Here is a 20,486-nt window from a genome sequence, read left to right as displayed (position 1 = left end):
TCACAGCAAATACAAAAACACAGTGGACGTAAGTTGTTAACCTCGCCAAACCACTTTAAAAATCTCTTTGTTTTTAGTTCATTTCATTCGTATTCATCGCTGATTATCACTAATCACGCACACATCGGTTCTGATCCTAGCAAGATCGATTGAATCTCGTTGGTTAGTGCAGAGTTCTGTACCAACATAACGTGTTATTCCCTAGTCAACTCGATAAAATTACAATGTGTGTGAATGGTTATCTCAAATCTAAATTCAACAAATAATAAAAAAATGGTTATTATCGTTAAAATCATGTCGCAAAGAAAAGAAACAAAAAATTAAGATTATATGTTTGGATTCTAAAATCTTTTCCAAAAAAAATTATTAAGAAGGCATTACTTAAAATTATAATCTTACATAAATAAACAATTTCCTCCTTTATTTTGGGTTTAATTTTTCTCAGAAATCCAATTAATTTTGAAATTAAATATACTTAATTTAATTTATTGCCTAAAAAAAGAAAAAAAAAATTGGAAGTGCAAGACCCAACACACCCACCAAATTGAATTGGCTTGATCATCTAAGAGCCCACAACCCACATGTTATTTTTCACTACTATTACAAAATGAAAATTAGAACTAATGGATAAGGCTGTTAGACGAGCCGAGCGGCTTGCGAGTCGGCTCGACTCAGCTCATCTAAAGCTCGTTTATGACTCTGCTCATGATTAGCCGAGTCAACTCGACTCGAGCTCGCTATATAAAAAAAGCCGAGTTCGAACGTGGGGAGGCTCGGCTCGTAGGCTCACGAACCTGATGTGACTCGGCTAAGCAAGGTTCCATTTGTTATATTTTATAAACTGTGGGGACTAAAGTGTTATCTTTATTCTTTAGTTTTAAAAATTTATAAAAATGACATTTAACCCCCCAATTTAATTAGTTCTAAAACAAAAAATTAAACCCCCAAATTAGATTTCCCAAATCAAAAAACCCTAACCCCTAAATTTGTTCTTGCAAATATTCATAATCAAAAATCAAAATCAAAATAAGTTTGTGTTGAAGATGAAGACGAAGAAGATGGAGATGGAAGCAGTGTAAATCGTGATGTTCTACAAGATGAAGATGATGGAGATAAAGACGAAGAAAATGATGAAGATGAAGATGATGAAGATAAAGATATGCAGATGATGAAGATGAAGTTGAGTCAATTGAGTCGACTCGAACTCGATCGAACTCGATTGAGCTCGAGTTCGAGTCCCTTTTCTCTGACTCGACAGGCTCGAGCTCAATAAGTCGAAAACTCGACTCAGCTCGGCTCGTTTACAACCCTACTAATGGACAACTTCTTTCAACGAAACAAATTTACGTGTAATAAACCACCATTAGGTGGCTCAACAGTCAATTAGAACTCTTGGATATATTATTCAAGAGGTTCTAAGTTCGATCCACCTAGATTGTTAATAGGGGTGGTCATTGAGGGGATTTACCTAGTTGTCAACTTCAAGGCCATGAGAGATCACTGAGGGGATTTACCCGTTTCCTGGCTGTTAACTTCATGGCTCCGAGGGATTAGTTAAGGTGCGTGCTGGTCATTGAGGGGATTTACCTGACTGTCAACTTCAGAGCCACGAGAGAGCACTAAGGGGATTTACCCGTTCCGTGGCTGTCAACTTCAGGGTCCCAAGGGATTAGTTGAGATACGCGCAAATTGGCCTAAGCACCCTCAATCACCAAAAAAAAGAAAAAATTATGTGCAATAGATGAATATACAGACCATTAACGAAGCGTCCCAAGAGATTAATTAGGGTGCGCAGAAACTAGTCTGATCACCTCCGATCACAAAAAAAAAAAAATAAAATAAAATAAAATAAAATAAATAAAATTACGTGTAATAGATGAATATACACATTCATTATAATATTGAAATAGAGGTGCGTGCTGGTCATTTAGGAACTTCATGGCCCCGAAGGATTAGTTGAGGTGCGTGCTAGTCATTGAGGGGATTTACCTGGCTGCCAACTTTAGAGCCATAAGGAATCACTAAGGCCCCCGAAAGATTAGTTGAGGTACGCAGAAACTAATCCAAACACCTCCGATCACAAAAAAAAAAATAAAAAAAAATAAAAAATTACGTGTAATAGATGAATATGCACATTCATTATAATATTGAAATAGATAGTTTAGAAGACATTTAGAATACGCTCCTTCTTTTTTCGATTTTTACTTCCAAATTCATGATTTCTTTTTATCTTTAAAAATTATTCTTTAAATAAAAAAAACTCTTTCAAATAGTACCTTATATTTTTTTTTCAATTTTCAGATAATAAAATAAAAGGCATTTAAAATTTGAAAAATAAACATGTTTGATTAAAATTTTAAATATTAAATATATTTACTTGATTTTTTTAAAAATTCAGATCACTCTTAAAAATTATTATAAAATTTAATTATATATTTTTAAATTAATTTCAAATGACAAATTAAATCAATTTAAAACTTTTAATAATCTGGTAATTAAATTGTGTTTTAACCAAAAAAAATAATAATAATAAAGAGAAAATTACGACAAATGCAAGCAACAAGAATTCTATTAAAATAAAATAAAAAAACAAAAACAGTTTCAGCTCACACACAAAAACAGACTATTTCTCTCCCTCTCTCTTTCTGTCTTCTTCCTTCTGCATTTCAATGGCGTTTTCTCTACAGTGCTTACTCCCTGCAATCCCTACAATTCACTTCAATTTTTCATCTTCTTCTTCTTATTCTTCAATCACTTCGACTTCTCTCTTCGTCACACCAATTCGGTCTCCGTACAATGACCGGAAATTGCGCCGCGAATTCCGGTGCACTGCAATGGTCCAGCAGGCCGTGCAGGGCGCTCCCGCCACCTACGCCAAGGAAATGGAACGACTCTCAGCTAAAGAATCGCTTCTCCTTGCTGTCAGTTTTCTATTTCCTCCTCTCTTTTCTTATTAAAACGCGGCCGTTTTTTAGTTTCAGTTCTTGAATTGTATTCTAGGTGAACTCTAAATACACTCACTGTTAAATTTTTAAAGATTTGATTTTTTTTTTAATTTAAATTGATTAATGCTTTTTGAATAGAAAATTAATGAAAAAAAAAAAAAAAAGATTTTTGATTGAAAGTTGATGTAGAAATTCATTTCTAAAAGTATAATAATGTGCCGTTCTGAGTAAATTATGGGTGTGTAGATAGTAGATTATTTCTTATGGTTACAAGTAACGTTACCGGGATATTTGCTCCGCTAAGATAGTAAATTTCAGAATTTGTGATATATGGGAACTGCTTTTGTACTGGCCGGTATTACTGGATTATTTTCTTGGTTACAACAAGCTCTGTTTTGGCTACTGTGTAAGAAGATTTCAGCTAATGTTAACATTTTTTTAGTTTTCAATATATTAACTTTTATATTCTTTGTTTATTAAAAACATTGTTACATGAAATCGAAATATAGCTACATGGAACCTAAAAATCAGCCCGGTAATGTTACCGAGCGCAGTATCATACTTTGACCCCTTTTATAATGTGTAGGAGAGGGCGAAATGATTATCTATGTTGTGTTGGAAATCTGAAAGGTGAAACTAATTACTCGTTGAATTTAGTTTAGGGATTCCGGGGGTTTTGAGGCCTTAGTGACTGGGAAAACGACAAATATGCAACAGATTGATGTGAATGAGAGGATAACTAGTCTTGAGCGGCTGAATCCGTCGCCAAGGCCAACAACGTAGGTGCCTAAACAAAACTAAGTTATTTTGTATGTTCCTATTTCTGGGATGAGACTTTTATTTGTTCTTATAGCTTTCCAGGTCTCCCTTTCTTGAAGGTCGATGGAATATCGAGTGGTTTGGGTCTGGTAGCCCGGTAGTAGTTGCTGCTAGATCTATATTTGGGTGAGTAATTTTTGTCTGATGTACTATAACTTTTTCTATTGTGAATGTGCTTTATATTTAGAATTTGATTGAATTGATTCAGTCAGCTAACCCTGTCGTGATAATTGTGTTGTTGCAGGAGATTTCCTCCAACATTGGCAAATTTGTCAAAAATGGATATTATGATTAAGGACGGATATGGCAAAGTTACAGCTAACTTGAAACTGCTGAACTCGGTATTTTATAGCTCATTTTACATGTACTTGATGTAGATGACTGCACAAATGTACTTTGCATGTGAGAAACAACGCTATCATTTGTTAGATATGCATATGTGAGAATAGAAACTGAATTCCGCATAGAGCAGCTGTTCATGTGGATGATTACTCAAATGTGCTTTGCTTGTAAGAAATCTATCCGTTGGATATGTTGAATGAGCATGTGTGAGAATATGAAGTGAGTTGTACATTAGAACACAACAGATAAGTGAAATACTTATATACAAGGACTTGGTATATGGCTGGTGCATTGGTTTAAGCTTGTGGCCTCAAGATGGTGTCTGGCTGTGTATAGGGTCTTGATGCCAAGGATTCCAACTCCTTGAATCACCAACAAATTGTATGAGGTTGTTGGATATCATTTATATACAAGGACTTTATTTTTGATGATTGGCTTAAGAGTTTGGGCTCAAAAGAAAATAGGAGTAGTAAAGAATTTTCACACTAGTAGTTGGGCCATGACATTTTGGCTTAAGATTTTGAAGTCAAGTTGCTACACAATTCATGTCTGTAAGTCAAATTGATTAGGAAGTGAATGCTCCCACTTCAAATTTTTGTGTCAAGTTTGATACCATAATTTATGCCTGGCTTTACTTATACATTTGAAGCTTTAATCATATGTGTAATAAAATAAATTGTTAAAGATGCTTGCTTTATGTTTTAAATTCTGCTTACTTGCTCGGCTCAACTTAATACATTGTTCTTATACCATACTTTTGTGTGATGAGAGATGCCTTCTGGTGGAATGCAGATAGAGAGTAAAATTATTTTTTCCAGCAAGCTGTCTGTTGAGGGACCACTTAGAATGAAAGAAGAATATGTTGAAGGGATTTTTGAATCACCAAGAGTAATTGAAGAAGCATTACCAGAGCAGCTAAAAGGTGTATTTAATCAGGCAGTTAGCACAGTTCAGCAGCTTCCTGGAAGTATTAGAGATGTGGTGGACAGCGGGCTAAGAATTCCTCTTAGTAAGCATTTCATTGTCTTTAATTTTCATCCTTCTATATTGATATTGTAAAAATCTGCTGGGTTATTGATCCTTTGGATAAATACGTGCTGTGTAGTGCTTGATAGTTTGTAGTAATTTGGTAAGTATACTAATACCATCAGCAGGACTGACCACATTGAATAATAATCAACTCATGTTTGAGAAAGAGAACACATGTTGATCTTATCTTATCTTAGTATTCTGATCCCCTTATAACTTTCATGGATGCTAGATTATATTTCTGCTTACTAGCTTATAACACTTGTATTCAGTCATTTAGATATCGTACTTAGGCTGTCTTTGGGTAGCTGGATAGAATATGGATATTACTTCAAATTTTCTCTTAAGTGGTGTAATTGTGTTGATATTAAGATGTCTAGTAAGGCAACTATATTCCTTCCAACTTGATAAAAAAATAACCATAGATAGGTGAGATGCATGTATGCCAGATCATTGTAGACTGTACTCTTGTTTCTTTTACAAATCTAAATTAGGAATTCATCATCATGAATGGAATCATTCCCATGCTGATGCTATAGGAGCAATTTCTTAGATCAATGCTGTTGAAATAGTTCATTGTCATTTGTGACACTGGCTACCACCCTTTGCAATCACCTCATATTTGCTTGTCAAAGTTCAGTATAGAACAGACAATGAAGTTTTGGAATGACATCCTATTATGCTGTAGTTGCACTTATTTACTTATACATTTAAATTCAGTTTGACTGATGAATCTAGTCTAAGTCTATTCTTTTACTCCTTCAGGTGGATCTTTCCAGAGGCTGTTCATGATTTCTTATCTTGATGAAGAGATACTTGTAAGTTTGGCAGTTTATTCTCTTATTTTCATGGATGTCACGATAGAATAACTTTTATACGCTTCATAGCCTTCAAAATATTATCTGGAGGATGTCACTTTTGACGTAAATAGTGACATAGACTTATAACATACATTATTTTCAAGATTTGAACTCTATCTTGTGCAACTGAAAGCCAAAAACTGATATATGACCAGAGGCCTGTTTGATTTCAGGTTCATTTGGGACATCACCTAGATTTGAAATCACCATATAAAATTTTCGTCCTATTTGCATCTCATTTTGAGTTTTCAACCCATCCATTGCCATCTATTGTTAATCAGGTTTACCCTTGCTATCTCCATTAGTCTCCCATGCTTTTCAAGTTAACTGTAATATACCTTCACATTGATCCCGGTGGTGCTTTTTCTCACATAGTGGTGTAGAAAAGCTCTTTCAATCTCTTATACATTTTGATGGGAGTATTGCGAATATACAGTATACCTACCACCATCATGCTAAATTTTTCATCCTTGTTATAGTTACCTCGTCTCCAAATAATTTGTTCACCAGACTTAATTTTTTATTCTCTACCGAAGAGCTATACCAGCCAATTGTCTGAAAACTCGAAGTAGAATGAGGTCCTAATGCTGGGACTGTTATTTTTTTGTTTTACCGTTATAACGGATGGCATCACTTTTCTGCTTGACCACTTTATCATTAATTTTTTATTTTTTTTTTAAATTTGAATAAACTAGTCATTATTACAAAAAGGAAATCTTGGTAATTTAATAGAAAATTGCAATTGTCAAGGTAACAAATTTGTGACTGACGAAAGTTTCTTTTTACCCTTGAATAGTATCCTTTCATAAATTTGGGTGCCTTTCTTTTCTTTAACTGCAGTACATCAAAGCCTTAGATACCCGTAAATGATATTATTGAAGAGGCAAGTCTTCATTACGTCTGATTTTGGAACGTGATTATTAAACTTCTTTCTAAGGGTGGTAGATGTGTTTTATGTATAACCCTTATGATTACTGATATCAAATTAAGTGTCTAGTATGAAGAATTATCAGCTGGCACTGAGACTGTAGTCTGTTCAATAGCCTAAAGCTTTTCATTTTTGATGCAGATAATAAGAGATACTGCCGGAATACCAGAAGTTCTTACAAGGCTGGATGGTCCCGCATCTCCACTGACAGACCCAATCACCACTGAATACGAGAGCTAGGGATTCTCTCATCTGTTTGTAAACTCAATTACTTTTGTCAGAACTCGTATACAAATACAGTAATATATTGAATATTGAAACTTAAATTCTCAATGCATAATCTAGTTCATTTCATTTCAGCTCATCTCTCTTTATATATTGCTGTTCATTTTCGCTGTTGGCAATTGAAATTATTAGTGTTTAGAAGAACTGTTCATCGGTAAGTGATCTATGACAGTAACAGCTGACGGGGTTTGGTTTCGGTCAATCTCCGGGCAAGCAAGCGTGCAGGTAGCATAGGTAATGTTTTGACAATCCAATGCCTTTTGATCTTTGCAATTTGTGATTGTGACTTGCAAGTTTTACTTGTCAATAATCTAGAATCTGATATTATTGATTTATTTTAATTGGTATTTGATGGTCAGTGTGAACATTCTTGATCTAATTGCAACATGCTGCTTGACTAAATTGTCCTCTGCTTTTAAAAGTTCTCACATCACCATGAAAGTTACAGACTGGCTTGGAGATTTAGATTTTCTTTATGCACTGTATTTGGACCTTTCAATAAATATCCCCATTTCAACTTGATTTCTTGTTTCTTTCATTTATATATTTATTTATTCTATAGTCTAGGATTTTCGCTCCACACGATTCTTGACAGCCCCCTTGGCTTCAATTTCGCCCCTTCTTTTTTTTTTTTTTTTTAACTTGGCCTATTTGTTTTGGTCTAGAACCTTTTACAAATCTTTGTCGTAGTGACCCACTCACCAGTAAGCCTACAATATTGGAAGTAACGTTAGTCAAGTGACCGAGCTTGTGGTTAGCTTTCATATGGCGCCTTTTTTTTTTTTTTTTTTTTTTTACTAAACCTGATAATTGTCTCTTTGGGATATAACTAACCCAAGTGATCTAGCCACAAGAGGAGATGTTAGCCTTCACATGATTACTCTGTCGTCCAAAGATTGTAGGGTTTGATGGGTTTTTGTTTTCAACTCATAGGATTTTCAGATTATTAAAAACAATTAGGTCGAATTGACACGATTAAAATGAACACGACATAAAATACAAATTGGTCTAATGACCAATACGATATAAGATGAATATGAGACGAAGTACAAGTTAGTCTTAAGACAAGAGATAAGCCTAAAAATAAAAGAGTATGATACGAAATACGAATACGAACGAGTCTTTTGATATGATAATATTCATCCAAGAAAAAAAAATGTAATTAATAGTCAAAATTTGTTGAATAACTCAAAATACGAATGAGCATTGTAAATTCCAATCTTTATCTAGAACAAATAAATATTTTGTTTTATTATTATTATTATTATTACAGAAAATAAATATATGATCTCAATCTGATGTAGGGTTTTTTAAAAATCATCTGTCATCCTGATGAAATTTTAATTTTTGTAATAGGGGATTTAGTCGGTTCTTCTTACCGTCCAGTTAATTAATTAATATTAATATTACAATTTGCAATTTAAGTTTACCAAAAATGTTGACTCTGCTTATGCTTAAAAGTCAATTATTTTTGTTAACCCTTATCCCTAATCTTGGTATTTCGTAATTGAGAAGCTCAATTTTGCAACTGTAAATAATTTTATATTTTTATTATTTAATTTATTTATCAATTATTGCTATTTTTAATTTACCTATCACCATCAAACATGTCATTCCAACCATATCTTCTCTATTTCCAGTACTTAAATAACATATTTTATCTAGACAATTATTCATTATTAATTATATTATCGAGAGATGACCGATAATAGTTATTTTCACATGACTCGTAACAGTATAAGTCTAATATTGTATATATGAATGAAATATCATATATATATATATATAACCTTTTGATTTATAATATATTTATAAATTATCTGTTCCATATTATAAAATATGATTGTACGACTCATATGATAACTTATTTAAATTGAATTTAACTAAGGTTACTGATAAAAAATTACTAAATTAAACTAATTTTATGTTCTTTATCTTAATTAAGAGCCCAAATAAAATTTAAGTATTCCTTATTTATTATCTCAACTTGCCATTTTTTATTTATTAAATGAAACAAATATTTTGAGAAGCCAATCGATATAAGTTTACCCTATTAAACATGATTAGTGGGAGACGACTATAGCTTTAATTAAAATTTATTATCTGGTTATTAAATTAAGTCTTGCAAGAAAAGCAATGCACTAATTTATTATTTAATCTATTAATTAATTATTTTCATTATTTTTTAATTTGCACGTTCTTGTTTGGTTTGCCAAACTATATATTTTTTTCTCAGAAATTATGACAATTAAGGATTCACTGCCACATTCTCAACACAAAGAACACAATTAATTTAATTTAAATTAATTAAATTCACTAATCAGACAGAAATTAAGATCAAACAGATAAAATTAATTAATTAGTTAAACACATTCATCTGAAAATTAAACCAAAAATTTTAAAAAAAGAAAAAAATTATGCAAATTGAGTTTCTTCAAAGGCATGCAGAGGCATCAATGGAAATTCTCCAAGTTCATGCATAAACCCTTCAAAATCTGAGAATCCATTCAAATATCCGCCATTGTTGCTCCACATAACTCCTTCTTCTACTTCTTCTTCTTCTTCTTCTTTAACTCCATGAAACCCTGAAGAACAACCACTTCTCGCCATTTTCTTCCCCTCCTGCAACTGATTTTCATGAACGCTCCTCGAATTGTTATTATTCGTTCTTGGATTTTCTTGATCTTTTCTTGGAGCTCTTTGTTTCTTCATCTTGTTGCAAGACTTTTTCTTTTGTTGAAGATCGTGAGCCGGCTTTCCGGTGAGTCTCTGCACGAGCTCCCGGAAATTTTCTACGTCCGTTTTGATGATTTCCGGGGCGAATATGTGAATTATTCGGATTTTCGGCTTTGGTTTCGATATCGCCTGGGAATCTCTGTGCATGGAGAGAGGAGGCGGTGCTGAGTGTGAGATGTTGAAAGGCTGGTTTTGGTTCCTGAAGATGCTGGTTTCTGCCATGGGAAATGAAGGGTGAAAGTGTTTTTGGAAAGTGTTTTTGGAAAGTATTTTCGGAAAGTGTTTTCTGGAAGTGTTTTCTTTTCTGAGAGAGAAGAAGAAGGAGGAGGAGGAGAAGGGAGTTGTGGTGTGTTGTTGTCTTTGTTTTTGTTTTCAGGAAGAGAAAGACGGTAGAGAGGAGACTTAAATATAGCCAAGACTGAAAGGGAAAAATAGTAGTTTAATCAGTTTAAGATCATATTACACTTACTCCCTTACGGTTTTATTAAATAACATTTTGCCCCCTTAAGGTCTCTAAAAAAATAATTCACCCTCTATCGTCGTAGTTCTTTTAGGGTTTCCATCATCATCATCGATGAATTAAACACTAAACCCTAATTGGAACATCTACAATAGAGAATAAATTGTCTTTTCAGATACCTGAATTGGATAAATTGTCAGTTTTGTAAAACCTTAGGGGAGAAAAAGGAGAGGTTTTGAGAGGAAATTTGGACAAGAGCAAATAATTAGAAAGATATTATAGAAATATTAAATAAATGAATCCTTGTATGACAAAAGGCAAGAGTAAATAAAGTAATAGAAAGGGTGGTTCCTCGATTCCCAAATTGGATTATTAGATTATATAACATAATGTTTGTTTGTGTTTTAGTCATACTGTATGTACATCTTGAATTCACATTATCTTTTCTCATCTTCCTTCTTGAAATGACCATAATACCCTTTTTGTTAATATTTGCAACTAACCATGCCCTCCAAATTCATATATTAATAATTGAATTTATGGAGAATATATATTTTGAAAACACGATATCCAATGTTAGAGAAGGCTTTGATATCTTTTATCAGGCATTGGTTAGATTTTAATTTAGATGAAATAATAGTCTGATATTAGAAACTTAATAATATTGAGTATACCAAAAATATAAGTTTTCGTCTACACGCGCACATTTATTTATACAACACAAAATTTTCGGTTAAAATAAAATGGTTTTGATCATTCTACATATTACATTGAGGTTTATAGTCTATACTCCGTATACACTCGTTTATTCTACTTAATACAAGTAAAACATCAATAGTAAAATCGTTAAGCAAATTCATTACAAGCGTAGGATGAGTAATTAGTTATAGCTTGTCTTCTTATTTTAAATGATTGTGATTATATGAAAGTGTTTCAAGCTAACAGAGCGTAATTTGATGATTTACAGGTGTAAATATATTTATACAATGTAAAATTTTTTGTTAAAAGTGAATGGTTTTGATTATTTTGCAGATTAAAACGGGAGCCAGTAGTCCGTATACACTCTTTCCTTTCACATATTACTTGTAAAACATTGAGATTAAAATTACTAAACAAATTCATTAGAGGCTTAAAGATAAGTGATTAGTTATCACTAACCTCTTAATTACAAGTGATTATACGAGATTTAATTGAAAGTGTTTTGAGAAAACAAAAAGGGCATTTTGGTCATTAAAAAGAATACCCATTTTAAGGCTATATGTGATTCATTCCGCTACTGCTTGTCTAAAAACTAGCAGGTAGGAATCCGGGCAGTTGGAATTGGAATTTCGTAACGGGAAATCAAACGTCATGGCATGCATAAACCCGTTTCCCATTTATAAGATGAAATTACCTAAAAGGACAATCAATTTCTATTTTCAATTTGTTAGCTGTCTTTATATTTTTGTTTAATTTATACTAATCTTATATGAACAACAATTTATATATATATATCCCTTTAATTTCTAAAAAAGCAAAACTTTATATAACATAATGTCTGCTTGTGTTTTAGTCATACTGTATGTACATCTTGAAATGACCATAATACCCTTTTTGTTAATATTTGAAACTAACCATGCCCTCCAAATTCATATATTAATAATTGGTTTTATGGACAACATATATTTTAAGAACACGATATCAAACGTTAGAGAAGGTTTTGATCTCTTTTATAAAGCATCTGTTAAATTTTAGTTTAGATGAAATAACAGTCCGATATTAGAAACCTAATAATCTTGAGTACACCTAAAATATAAGTTTTCAATTTTCATTTGCAAACATACATATATTTATACAACATTAAATTTCTTGTTAAAAAATAATGATTTTGATCATTCTACACAAGAAAGTGAGGTTTATTGTCCGTATACACTCGCTTATTGATTCTACCTAATACGAGTAAAATATCAACAGTAAAATCATTAAACAAATTCGTTTGAAGCTTAAGATGAGTAATTAGTTATAACTTGCCTTCTTAATTCAAGTGATTCTGATTATACCAAAGCGTTTTAAGCTAACAAAACGAAATTTGATGATTTACAAGAGTAAATACATTTTTCGTTGAAAGTGAATTGTTTTGATTATTTCACATATTACTTGTAAAACATTGAGATTAAAATTATTAAACAAATTCATTAAAGGCTTAAAGATAAGTGATTAGTTGTCACTAGTCTCTTAATTAAAAAGTAATTTAATTGTAAGTGTTTTGAGAAAACAAAAAGGGTATTTTGGTCATTAAAAAGAATACCCATGTCAGGCTATACGTGATTCCACTACTCCTTGTATAGAAATAGTAGGTAGTAATCCGCGTAGTTGGTAACAGAAAATCAAATGTCATGGCATGCATAAACCCGTTTCCCATTGAAAAGATGAAATTACCTAAAAGGACAATCAATTTCTATTTTTAATTTGTTAGCTGTCTCTATATTTATGTTTAATTTATACTAATATCCCTTTAATTCCTAAAAAAAGCAAAACTTTAAATCAGGATTTTCATTTATTGACGACGATTAATACTAACATCTAAGATCTTAATGTTAAAAGACAAAATCCTGCAATCTCCGATAGAAAAAAACCTTTAACTGAAATTTTGCATCAATTAATAAAAATCTTTGGAACTCACTTTGCCAACTCGATTATGAAATTAATACTCTCGTTGAACTCTACAAACTTCAAAAGGTGAATAAATAATGGTCTTGGATTATACCAATGTTTATGAATAGATTTAAACCCTAAACCTCAAACTCTAAATCATAATTCTAACCGTTGCAACTACTATGAATTATACTTTAAAGTAAAAGACAAATATGGTTTCTGAATATCAAACAAAAGAGTACTCAACTTTTTTGTTTTATTTTTGTATTTTTGTGAGTTTACTTTGTCAACTCAAGCAAGCTGTAGTACAATTTCTTCAAAATTAAATTAATTAATTAATAAAGATAAAAAAAAAAAAAGATATTGATAGTACGGATTATATTTTGTATATATATTATGGTATCTCACTGGCTTCATTTAATTATACAATTAATTAAGGTTTAATTAATTCATGATTTGTCTCTTTGCTTTCATCTTGTAGTTATTAAGAAACTTCTATTGCCACCCACATTAATTATGTAATTAGAGTTAATTAAACCTCATCATTTCTATTTAAGTTCTTGTTCTTATGGGTTATGTTCAAATATAATTCAAGAAAATAAGACAAAATCGGGATTTTATATCAATTTCCCTTTATATATTTATTCTCAGATGTAAACGTTCGTATTTTTTAAAATTTGAATTTAAATAAAAAATGTTTTGTATGAATAATATATCTATAAAATCAAATAGTGTCAAAAAAATCCTCGTAAATATTATCATTTTGTATGATATTATTGTAACTCTAATTATATCGTATTAATATGAAAATAATTATGATATTAAACTCTTATAAATTTCGTTCAAAATATCATATATATTAAATGGTATGTAAATAGTTATAATGACTTCTTAAAACATATTAATAAAATTATCGAACTGATATTATAAAGAACAAATGTCAGTTAAAAGTTAGAGCTAGCCGGCAAGGTTGCAGACAAGAAAACAAAACATGTACAGTACAGTACTGAAAATATGAGATCAAAAAAGCTGGAGAGAATCATAACCGTCAGATGTGCACGTGAACTGAGCGTGATATTGGATCACTGATTCAGGGATTTGGTCGTAATTTTACGTCATTAGAAAAACCGAATCACAACGACACGAACCTCGTGCCGTCTTGGGCCGGCCCATAATTCCGCTTCAAAAAAAAAAAAAAAAAAAAATTTAATAAAATACCACGACGTCTACACTTGCCACGTGGCAAACCGTGCGTGCGCGCACTGCACACCCCGGCGCAGAGTTGAGTTAGAGTCGAGTCTCCTTAGCGGGAACCAACTAATTTTGGTGGGGTCAGTTCGTTGACGTGGTTCCAAGTTTGGGGCAGTTGGGGTGCACGACTCAGTAGTAGCATATCTTAGCTGGAACCTATCGTGTTTTGCTAACGCGCGCAACATTTGAACGCCTCCATTTTTAGTGGTTGGTACCTTTTGTAGTTTGATTTGAAATCAAGAAAGTGCACAAATTTTGAAAAGTAGTCAAATACTTTTCAAGGTTTGATAAAATATAATAATAAAGGCTCCTTTGGTTCACATATCTAGTTTTCTTAAAGTTTTCCTAAAAAAACGTTACCTTTATTTCATCTATTTTCAAAATAGTTTTCAAAATTATTTAATTTCCTTTAATCCCCTTAAATTTATTAATTTAACTAAATAATTTTTAATTTTTTTTAAATTAACAAAAATACCCTAATAATTTAAATTTACCAGATTTTAACCACCATTGCCAGAAGCAGGTCGAAATCTGGTTTAATGGCGCACTACCAACTGAATCTGGCTGATAGTGCACTAACTGTCAACAGCTAGATCTTTGATATTAACAGTCGTCAACGACAACCAAGATATGGTCATCGTTGACCATCAACGACAGTCATATCTTTGGTAGTTATTGATGATCAAATGCAGCCAGATCTAGCCGTCAATGGCTAAATCTAGCCGCAGATCTGGCATTTTTCGGCCAGATCCATGGTAGATCTGACCGGAAAAGGTCATATCGGCCAGATCCATGGTAGATCTAACCGGAAAAGGTCATATGGCACACGACCAGCAAGATTGAGCCGGTCATGCGCCGATAAGGCAACTCCAGCTACCCTCCGACGATGGTGGCCGGCTGTCCGTATTTATGAGTGGATTGAGGTATTTTTGTTAACTTTTAATATTTTATTATAAGGGTGTTTAGTAAATAAATAAACATAAGGGTATTTACGTTAATTTTTAAAATTCTACATCATAATACCCACCTATGTTAACTTTTTTCAAAAGATTATTCTAAAAACTACCCAATAATGAACCAAACTAACCAATAATTTAATTAATTTAAATTATAAAATTTGGTATAAAAACTCCTTAAATTTGACGACTTATGCAAAAGAATAATGCTATATTTACACCATTTTTTTACACTATTTTCATTACACCATGATGTGGCATATGTCACAACCATACAAATTTTTAATTATTTTGAATTTTTAATATTATAATAGAATTTGTGTAGTTATGACATATGCCACATCATGATGTAATGAAAATGGTGTAAAAAAGTTGTGTAAATGTAGCATTACTCTATGCAAAAAAGAAATAATAAAGAAAAATGCCCGTTTCACTTGTGATCTGAAAATAATTTTTGAAAACTAAAATACGATTTGAATATTTGAGTTGTACCTTAATATTTTAAATATTTATAAATGTGTTTATTGTAATATTAAAAAAATTCAAATTAAAGACTATAAAAATTGAGAAAATGATTTTGAATAATTTTATGATTTTATACGAGCTTCTAGGATTGTATCCGTAAGGTTCATTGTATCCCTTCTTTTCAGGAACAAAAAATTATATTTAAATTCTATATCAAAATAAGTCCTCAATAATGCATTATTTTTGTGAATGGAAAAAATAGAATAACATAGAAGGTAATAGTGCCGTCCTTTAAAACACATTAATATAAAGATATTAAATTATGATAAATGTACTTTATTATGTGTACAATAAGAAACAGAAGCACTTTTGAGAGTTTTGTATATATATATTTTCATATATATTCAGATTGCGAGAGGCTCCAAATTTTCATTTCTGATGTGGACATTTTAGGATGTGTTTGGTTTCATATTTTTACTCATATTCCCAATCTTATTCTCTAAATATTGTTTAGCGCATTATTTGAGAAATATTACTATATATTTTTTAATTACTTTTAGACCCCTTAAGTTTATTAATTTCATTAAATATCTCTAGAAAAAAGTTTAAAAATTAACAAAAATACCTCCACCGACCCATACTTGTCAGATTCTAGCAACCACTATCGGTGGTAGCCGAAATCTGTCACGACGGCCTATACCACGACCGAAACTTATAGCGAGCAAACGAGATCCATTTGCATGCTAACCAATTGCAGGATTGTGAGAGAAAATTTGTGAGATTGAGTTATAAGTGTAATATTATCCGATTAAGGTTAATGCTAAAAAAGGCTCGTAACCTTTCAAAATAATGCATTAGATAGCAACATTGTATTGATTCTGCCTATCATATATAGAAAAAAGTTTGTTGTTGATAATTTATGGCATTTGTGAAGAATTGAGCAAACCCAATATCCAAAAACAATCTTGATGTGCATGGTTTAAAAAATTGGAGTATTGTTATTAATTTCCGAGTTGACGAAGGCATTGTGTTTGTAATTTCCAAGTTGACAATTTTTGCTGAACCCACCGCGAGGCCCATAAAAAACCAGGCCTTGTCCAGCCTAACAATAAGCTGTACAACTTAGAAAGAAAAACCAGGGCCAAAAATCCTCTCACCAGCCCAGTCCACATAAGTCCGAAGACAGCAGCAGCCCAAAATTCTCCCTGCCCAACTCGCAGCCGGGCCCTTTATCATGTGGAAGCCCGAATGTGTAATCCAGGCTCTTCCTTTGCAGCAGCCCACAAGATCGCCTACTGCATTCAGCCCAAACAGAACCCCAATCCACTCCCNATATTCAGATTGCCAGAGGCTCCAAATTTTCATTTCTGATGCGGCATTTTAGGGTACGTTTGGTTTCATATTTCTACTCATATTCCTAATTCTATTTTCCAAATATTGTTTGGCACATTATTTGAGAATATTACTATATTTTTTAATTACTTTTAAACTCCTTAAGTTTATTAATTTTATTAAATACTTCTAGAAAAAAAAGTTTAAAAATTAACAAAAACACTCCCATCAACCCATACTTGCCAAATTCTGACAACCACCGTCGGTGGTAGCCGAAATCTATCACAACGGCCTACACCAAGACCGAAACTTATAGCGAGCAGACGAGACCCATTTGCAAGCTAACCAATTGCAGGATTGTGAGAGAAAGTTTGTGAGATTGAGTTGTAAATGTAGTATTGTCCGATTAAGGTTAATGCTAAAAAAGGCTTGTAACCTTTCAAATTAATGAAATAGATAGCAACATTGTATTGATTCTACCTATTATACATGGAAAAAAGTTTGTTGTTGACAATTTATGCCATTTGTGAATAATTGAGCAAACCCAATATCCAAAAACAATCTTGGTGTGCATAGTTTAAAAAATTGAAGTATTGTAACTAATTTCCAAGTTGATGAAGGCATTGTGTTTGTAATTTCCAAGTTGACAATTTTTGCTGAACCAACCGCACGGCCCATAAAAAACCAAAGAATAAGCTGCACAACTTAGAAAGAAAAACCAGGGCCAAAAATCCTCTCACCAGCCCAGTCCGCATAAGTCTGAAGACAGCAGCAGCCCAAAATTCTCCCTGCCCAACTCGCAGCCGGGCCCTTTATCATGTGGAAGCCCGAATATGTAATCAAGGCTCTTCCTTAGCAGCAGCCCACAAGCTCGCCTCCTGCATTCAGCCCAAACAGAACCCAATCCACCCCCTTATAAACCCAGTCCACCATCTTGTAAACCTTAACGATGAAACTCCAGGCCCAAACCCCATTAACTAAAAAAGCCCACCCAGCAAAAAAACCCAACTGTTCCTTCTTGAACCCAAACCAAGCACAAACACCATAACCACCCAGCTAGACAATTTTTTTGGCATGGCACGGCACAAAAATTTCATGCCATGCCATGGTCCGTGGGCTATGTGGGTCATGCCATGAGTTTAGGATTTGGCATGTGGACTAGGAGTGTTCAAAAGAACCAGTTGGAACCAGAACCGGCGGGTACCCTGGGTTTGGTTCCGGTTCCTACCCAAAACCAATCGTCAACGGGTAGGTTCCGGTTTCAAATTTTTGGAACCGTTACTGTGCGGTTCCGATTCCGGTTCCTATAGTTAGGAACCAGAACTGGAACCAGGAACCAGGAACCAGGAACCGAAGCTAATATAAAATAAAATTAAAGATTAGGGGGGTTAATAAAAACTTTTATAAAAAAAAGTAATGTGAATACATTTATATTTATATTTTATAACATTTAAAGTAAGTTGGTTTGAGTTTTGAGAATCTACCTTTATAAAGTAATGGAGTTTGTAATTTTGAATTTATAATTTGCAATTTTATTTTTGTTAACAAGTGCCAAGTGGGGGGGTATTTGTAAGTTTTTAACGGTTTTTTTGCTATTTTTAAAACTTTTGGGTGGTCATATAATTTTATAGGGTATCTAGAACCGGAACCGGAACCGTTGTTATAGGTTCTGGTTCTGGGTACCTAGGAACCGGAATCGTCGGTTCCGATTCTGATTCTAAATTTCAAGGAACCGTCGGTTCCGGTTCTGATTCCTTCAAAATATGTAGCGTACCCGGAACCGAACACCCCTAATGTGGACTGGCACTGCACAACCCATAAATTAAAAAAAAAAAAATTTTGAATTTTTTGAGAAAAGTTTATGCGGTAGTCGGGTCGGCCCACGAAAGCAGGGTACCCAAACAACCATCCAAGCAGACGTCCCCACATTAAAAAATTTCTCCCATCACTATATCGAAAACCATAAGCTTAATCGAATCGAAATCAACCCCATCTGCTTCATCTTCTTCTTCCCGTTTACAATATGCATGTTTTTAATGGTTTCTTCTTTATATTCGGTTTCGTTCCCTCCACAGTTGTCTTAGATCTTCTGTTCTCTCAACTAGGTATTCGCTTGTTTTGGACCTAGATACCTCATATCCCATAATTTGTAATTGCAATCTTTGAAGGTGGAGACTTGGAGAATGGAGATGCGATATTTATATGAAAATTATGACAGTGGTTATTGATTCTTGTAGCTCCTCTTCTTTTCGTAGGGATTTCACACGGTTGGTTCGTGAATGGAATACCTAAGACTTGCTCCTTGTTGTGAAGTGAACTCTCTTTTTATAACCAGCTAGGATAGATCAAAGAATAGATTAGATCTAACCATCTCTTTATGGTAGCTCCTCTTGCTAGGGGAATGTAGGCTGGTCGTAGATCTACTGCTTTCTAGATGTTTCGATCATACTTGTTATTATTGATTAAAAAGAAAATTAACAAAGATGTAGCATGTTTGTACTGGATAAGCACAAGTAATTTTTTTATTTTTCGATTCCAATTTCCTTTTGTTTTTTTATTTGTATACTAATTTTTTTTTCCTAGTTTTGGGCTCTGCCATATAGAACTGGACAAATACAATGGGGAATTAAAAAATGTTGTGGTCTGAATTGGTCAACAGCACAGCAATCCTCTGATCCTTAGTTTGACATCTTAAAGTAACCTTTGAAGGTGGTTGCTGTATTCCCAGCAATCTTTTAGTGTATTTTTAACTTGTTCATGGATTTTCCTTTTAATATGTGACTATCTTTTTAAATTTTGTCATTTAATTTGTAATCGAATGAGCAAAGCATCATGTTGGGAACTTCGGATTGTTATTGAATTATTTTGGGATAGTAAGTAAATTGTTATTAAAAATTTGAATGCAGCTGAATTTATAAAAATTAAAAAATCTGGATTTTTTTGCATTGCTGACGTCATTATGCTCTGTATGATGATATCACGGTTGGACCGGTCAACCCGGGACCTGGGCAGCAAAGCGGGTTGTCCAATGGGTCAGGTTTTAAATAAGTGTTATACACCCCCAACAACAAACCTCTATTTTAAAACCCGGACCAATTGGTCTTATGTCCGATCCGGGCCAATATAAAACCTGGTTATAATAAAAAAACTATGTTCACCTGCCATTGAACCGGATGAACAGTGCCACCCGCCCGGTAAATCGGTTCACTGTTTCAAATGAAAAAAAAAAAACCCTAACTCTATACTTTTTAAGTTTTTCTATGCAAAACAGCAAAGGCAATCACACACAACTACTCTCTAAATTGCAGCCACTCTGAGCCCTCTCAGAAATCGCAACCCGATCTCAATCAGCTCCACTCTCTCAAGTTTGAAATCGCAACCACTGTGTCAATCTCAATCGACGAAGACACCTCCCTTATTCGACGACAACGACGATGACATCTC

General features: G+C 33.1%; 2 protein-coding genes across 5 annotated transcripts; one reads left to right on the top strand and one right to left on the bottom strand.

The window, feature by feature from the left end:
* The first annotated feature begins 2,581 nt into the window (after positions 1-2,581).
* LOC116140022 (probable plastid-lipid-associated protein 13, chloroplastic) lies at positions 2,582-7,282 on the top strand. Of its 4 annotated transcripts, none has more exons than XM_031425652.1 (7): positions 2,583-2,921; positions 3,603-3,724; positions 3,807-3,890; positions 4,009-4,105; positions 4,899-5,115; positions 5,901-5,953; positions 6,169-6,315. In XM_031425652.1, the coding sequence occupies exons 1-7, from the start codon at positions 2,670-2,672 to the stop codon at positions 6,298-6,300; spliced, it is 957 nt and encodes a 318-aa protein (XP_031281512.1). In that variant the 5' UTR covers positions 2,583-2,669; the 3' UTR covers positions 6,301-6,315. The 4 variants fall into 4 exon arrangements, with proteins under 4 accessions (XP_031281514.1, XP_031281512.1, XP_031281515.1 ...); XM_031425655.1 differs by lacking the exon at positions 6,169-6,315 and adding an exon at positions 7,054-7,115 and having other exon boundaries at positions 2,584-2,921; XM_031425653.1 differs by lacking the exon at positions 6,169-6,315 and adding an exon at positions 7,065-7,282 and having other exon boundaries at positions 2,585-2,921.
* Positions 7,283-9,565: 2,283 nt separating this feature from the next.
* LOC116139987 (VQ motif-containing protein 25-like) lies at positions 9,566-10,301 on the bottom strand. Its single transcript, XM_031425625.1, has one exon. The coding sequence runs from the start codon at positions 10,164-10,166 to the stop codon at positions 9,624-9,626; it is 543 nt and encodes a 180-aa protein (XP_031281485.1). The 5' UTR covers positions 10,167-10,301; the 3' UTR covers positions 9,566-9,623.
* Between the last annotated feature and the right edge of the window lie 10,185 nt (positions 10,302-20,486).

The sequence above is a fragment of the Pistacia vera genome, unplaced genomic scaffold, assembly GCF_008641045.1.
Source record: "Pistacia vera cultivar Batoury unplaced genomic scaffold, PisVer_v2 Contig360, whole genome shotgun sequence".
Lineage (NCBI taxonomy): Eukaryota > Viridiplantae > Streptophyta > Magnoliopsida > Sapindales > Anacardiaceae > Pistacia > Pistacia vera.
Note: the sequence above shows the minus strand (reverse complement) of the source record. Positions and strands in the feature narration are given on the sequence as shown.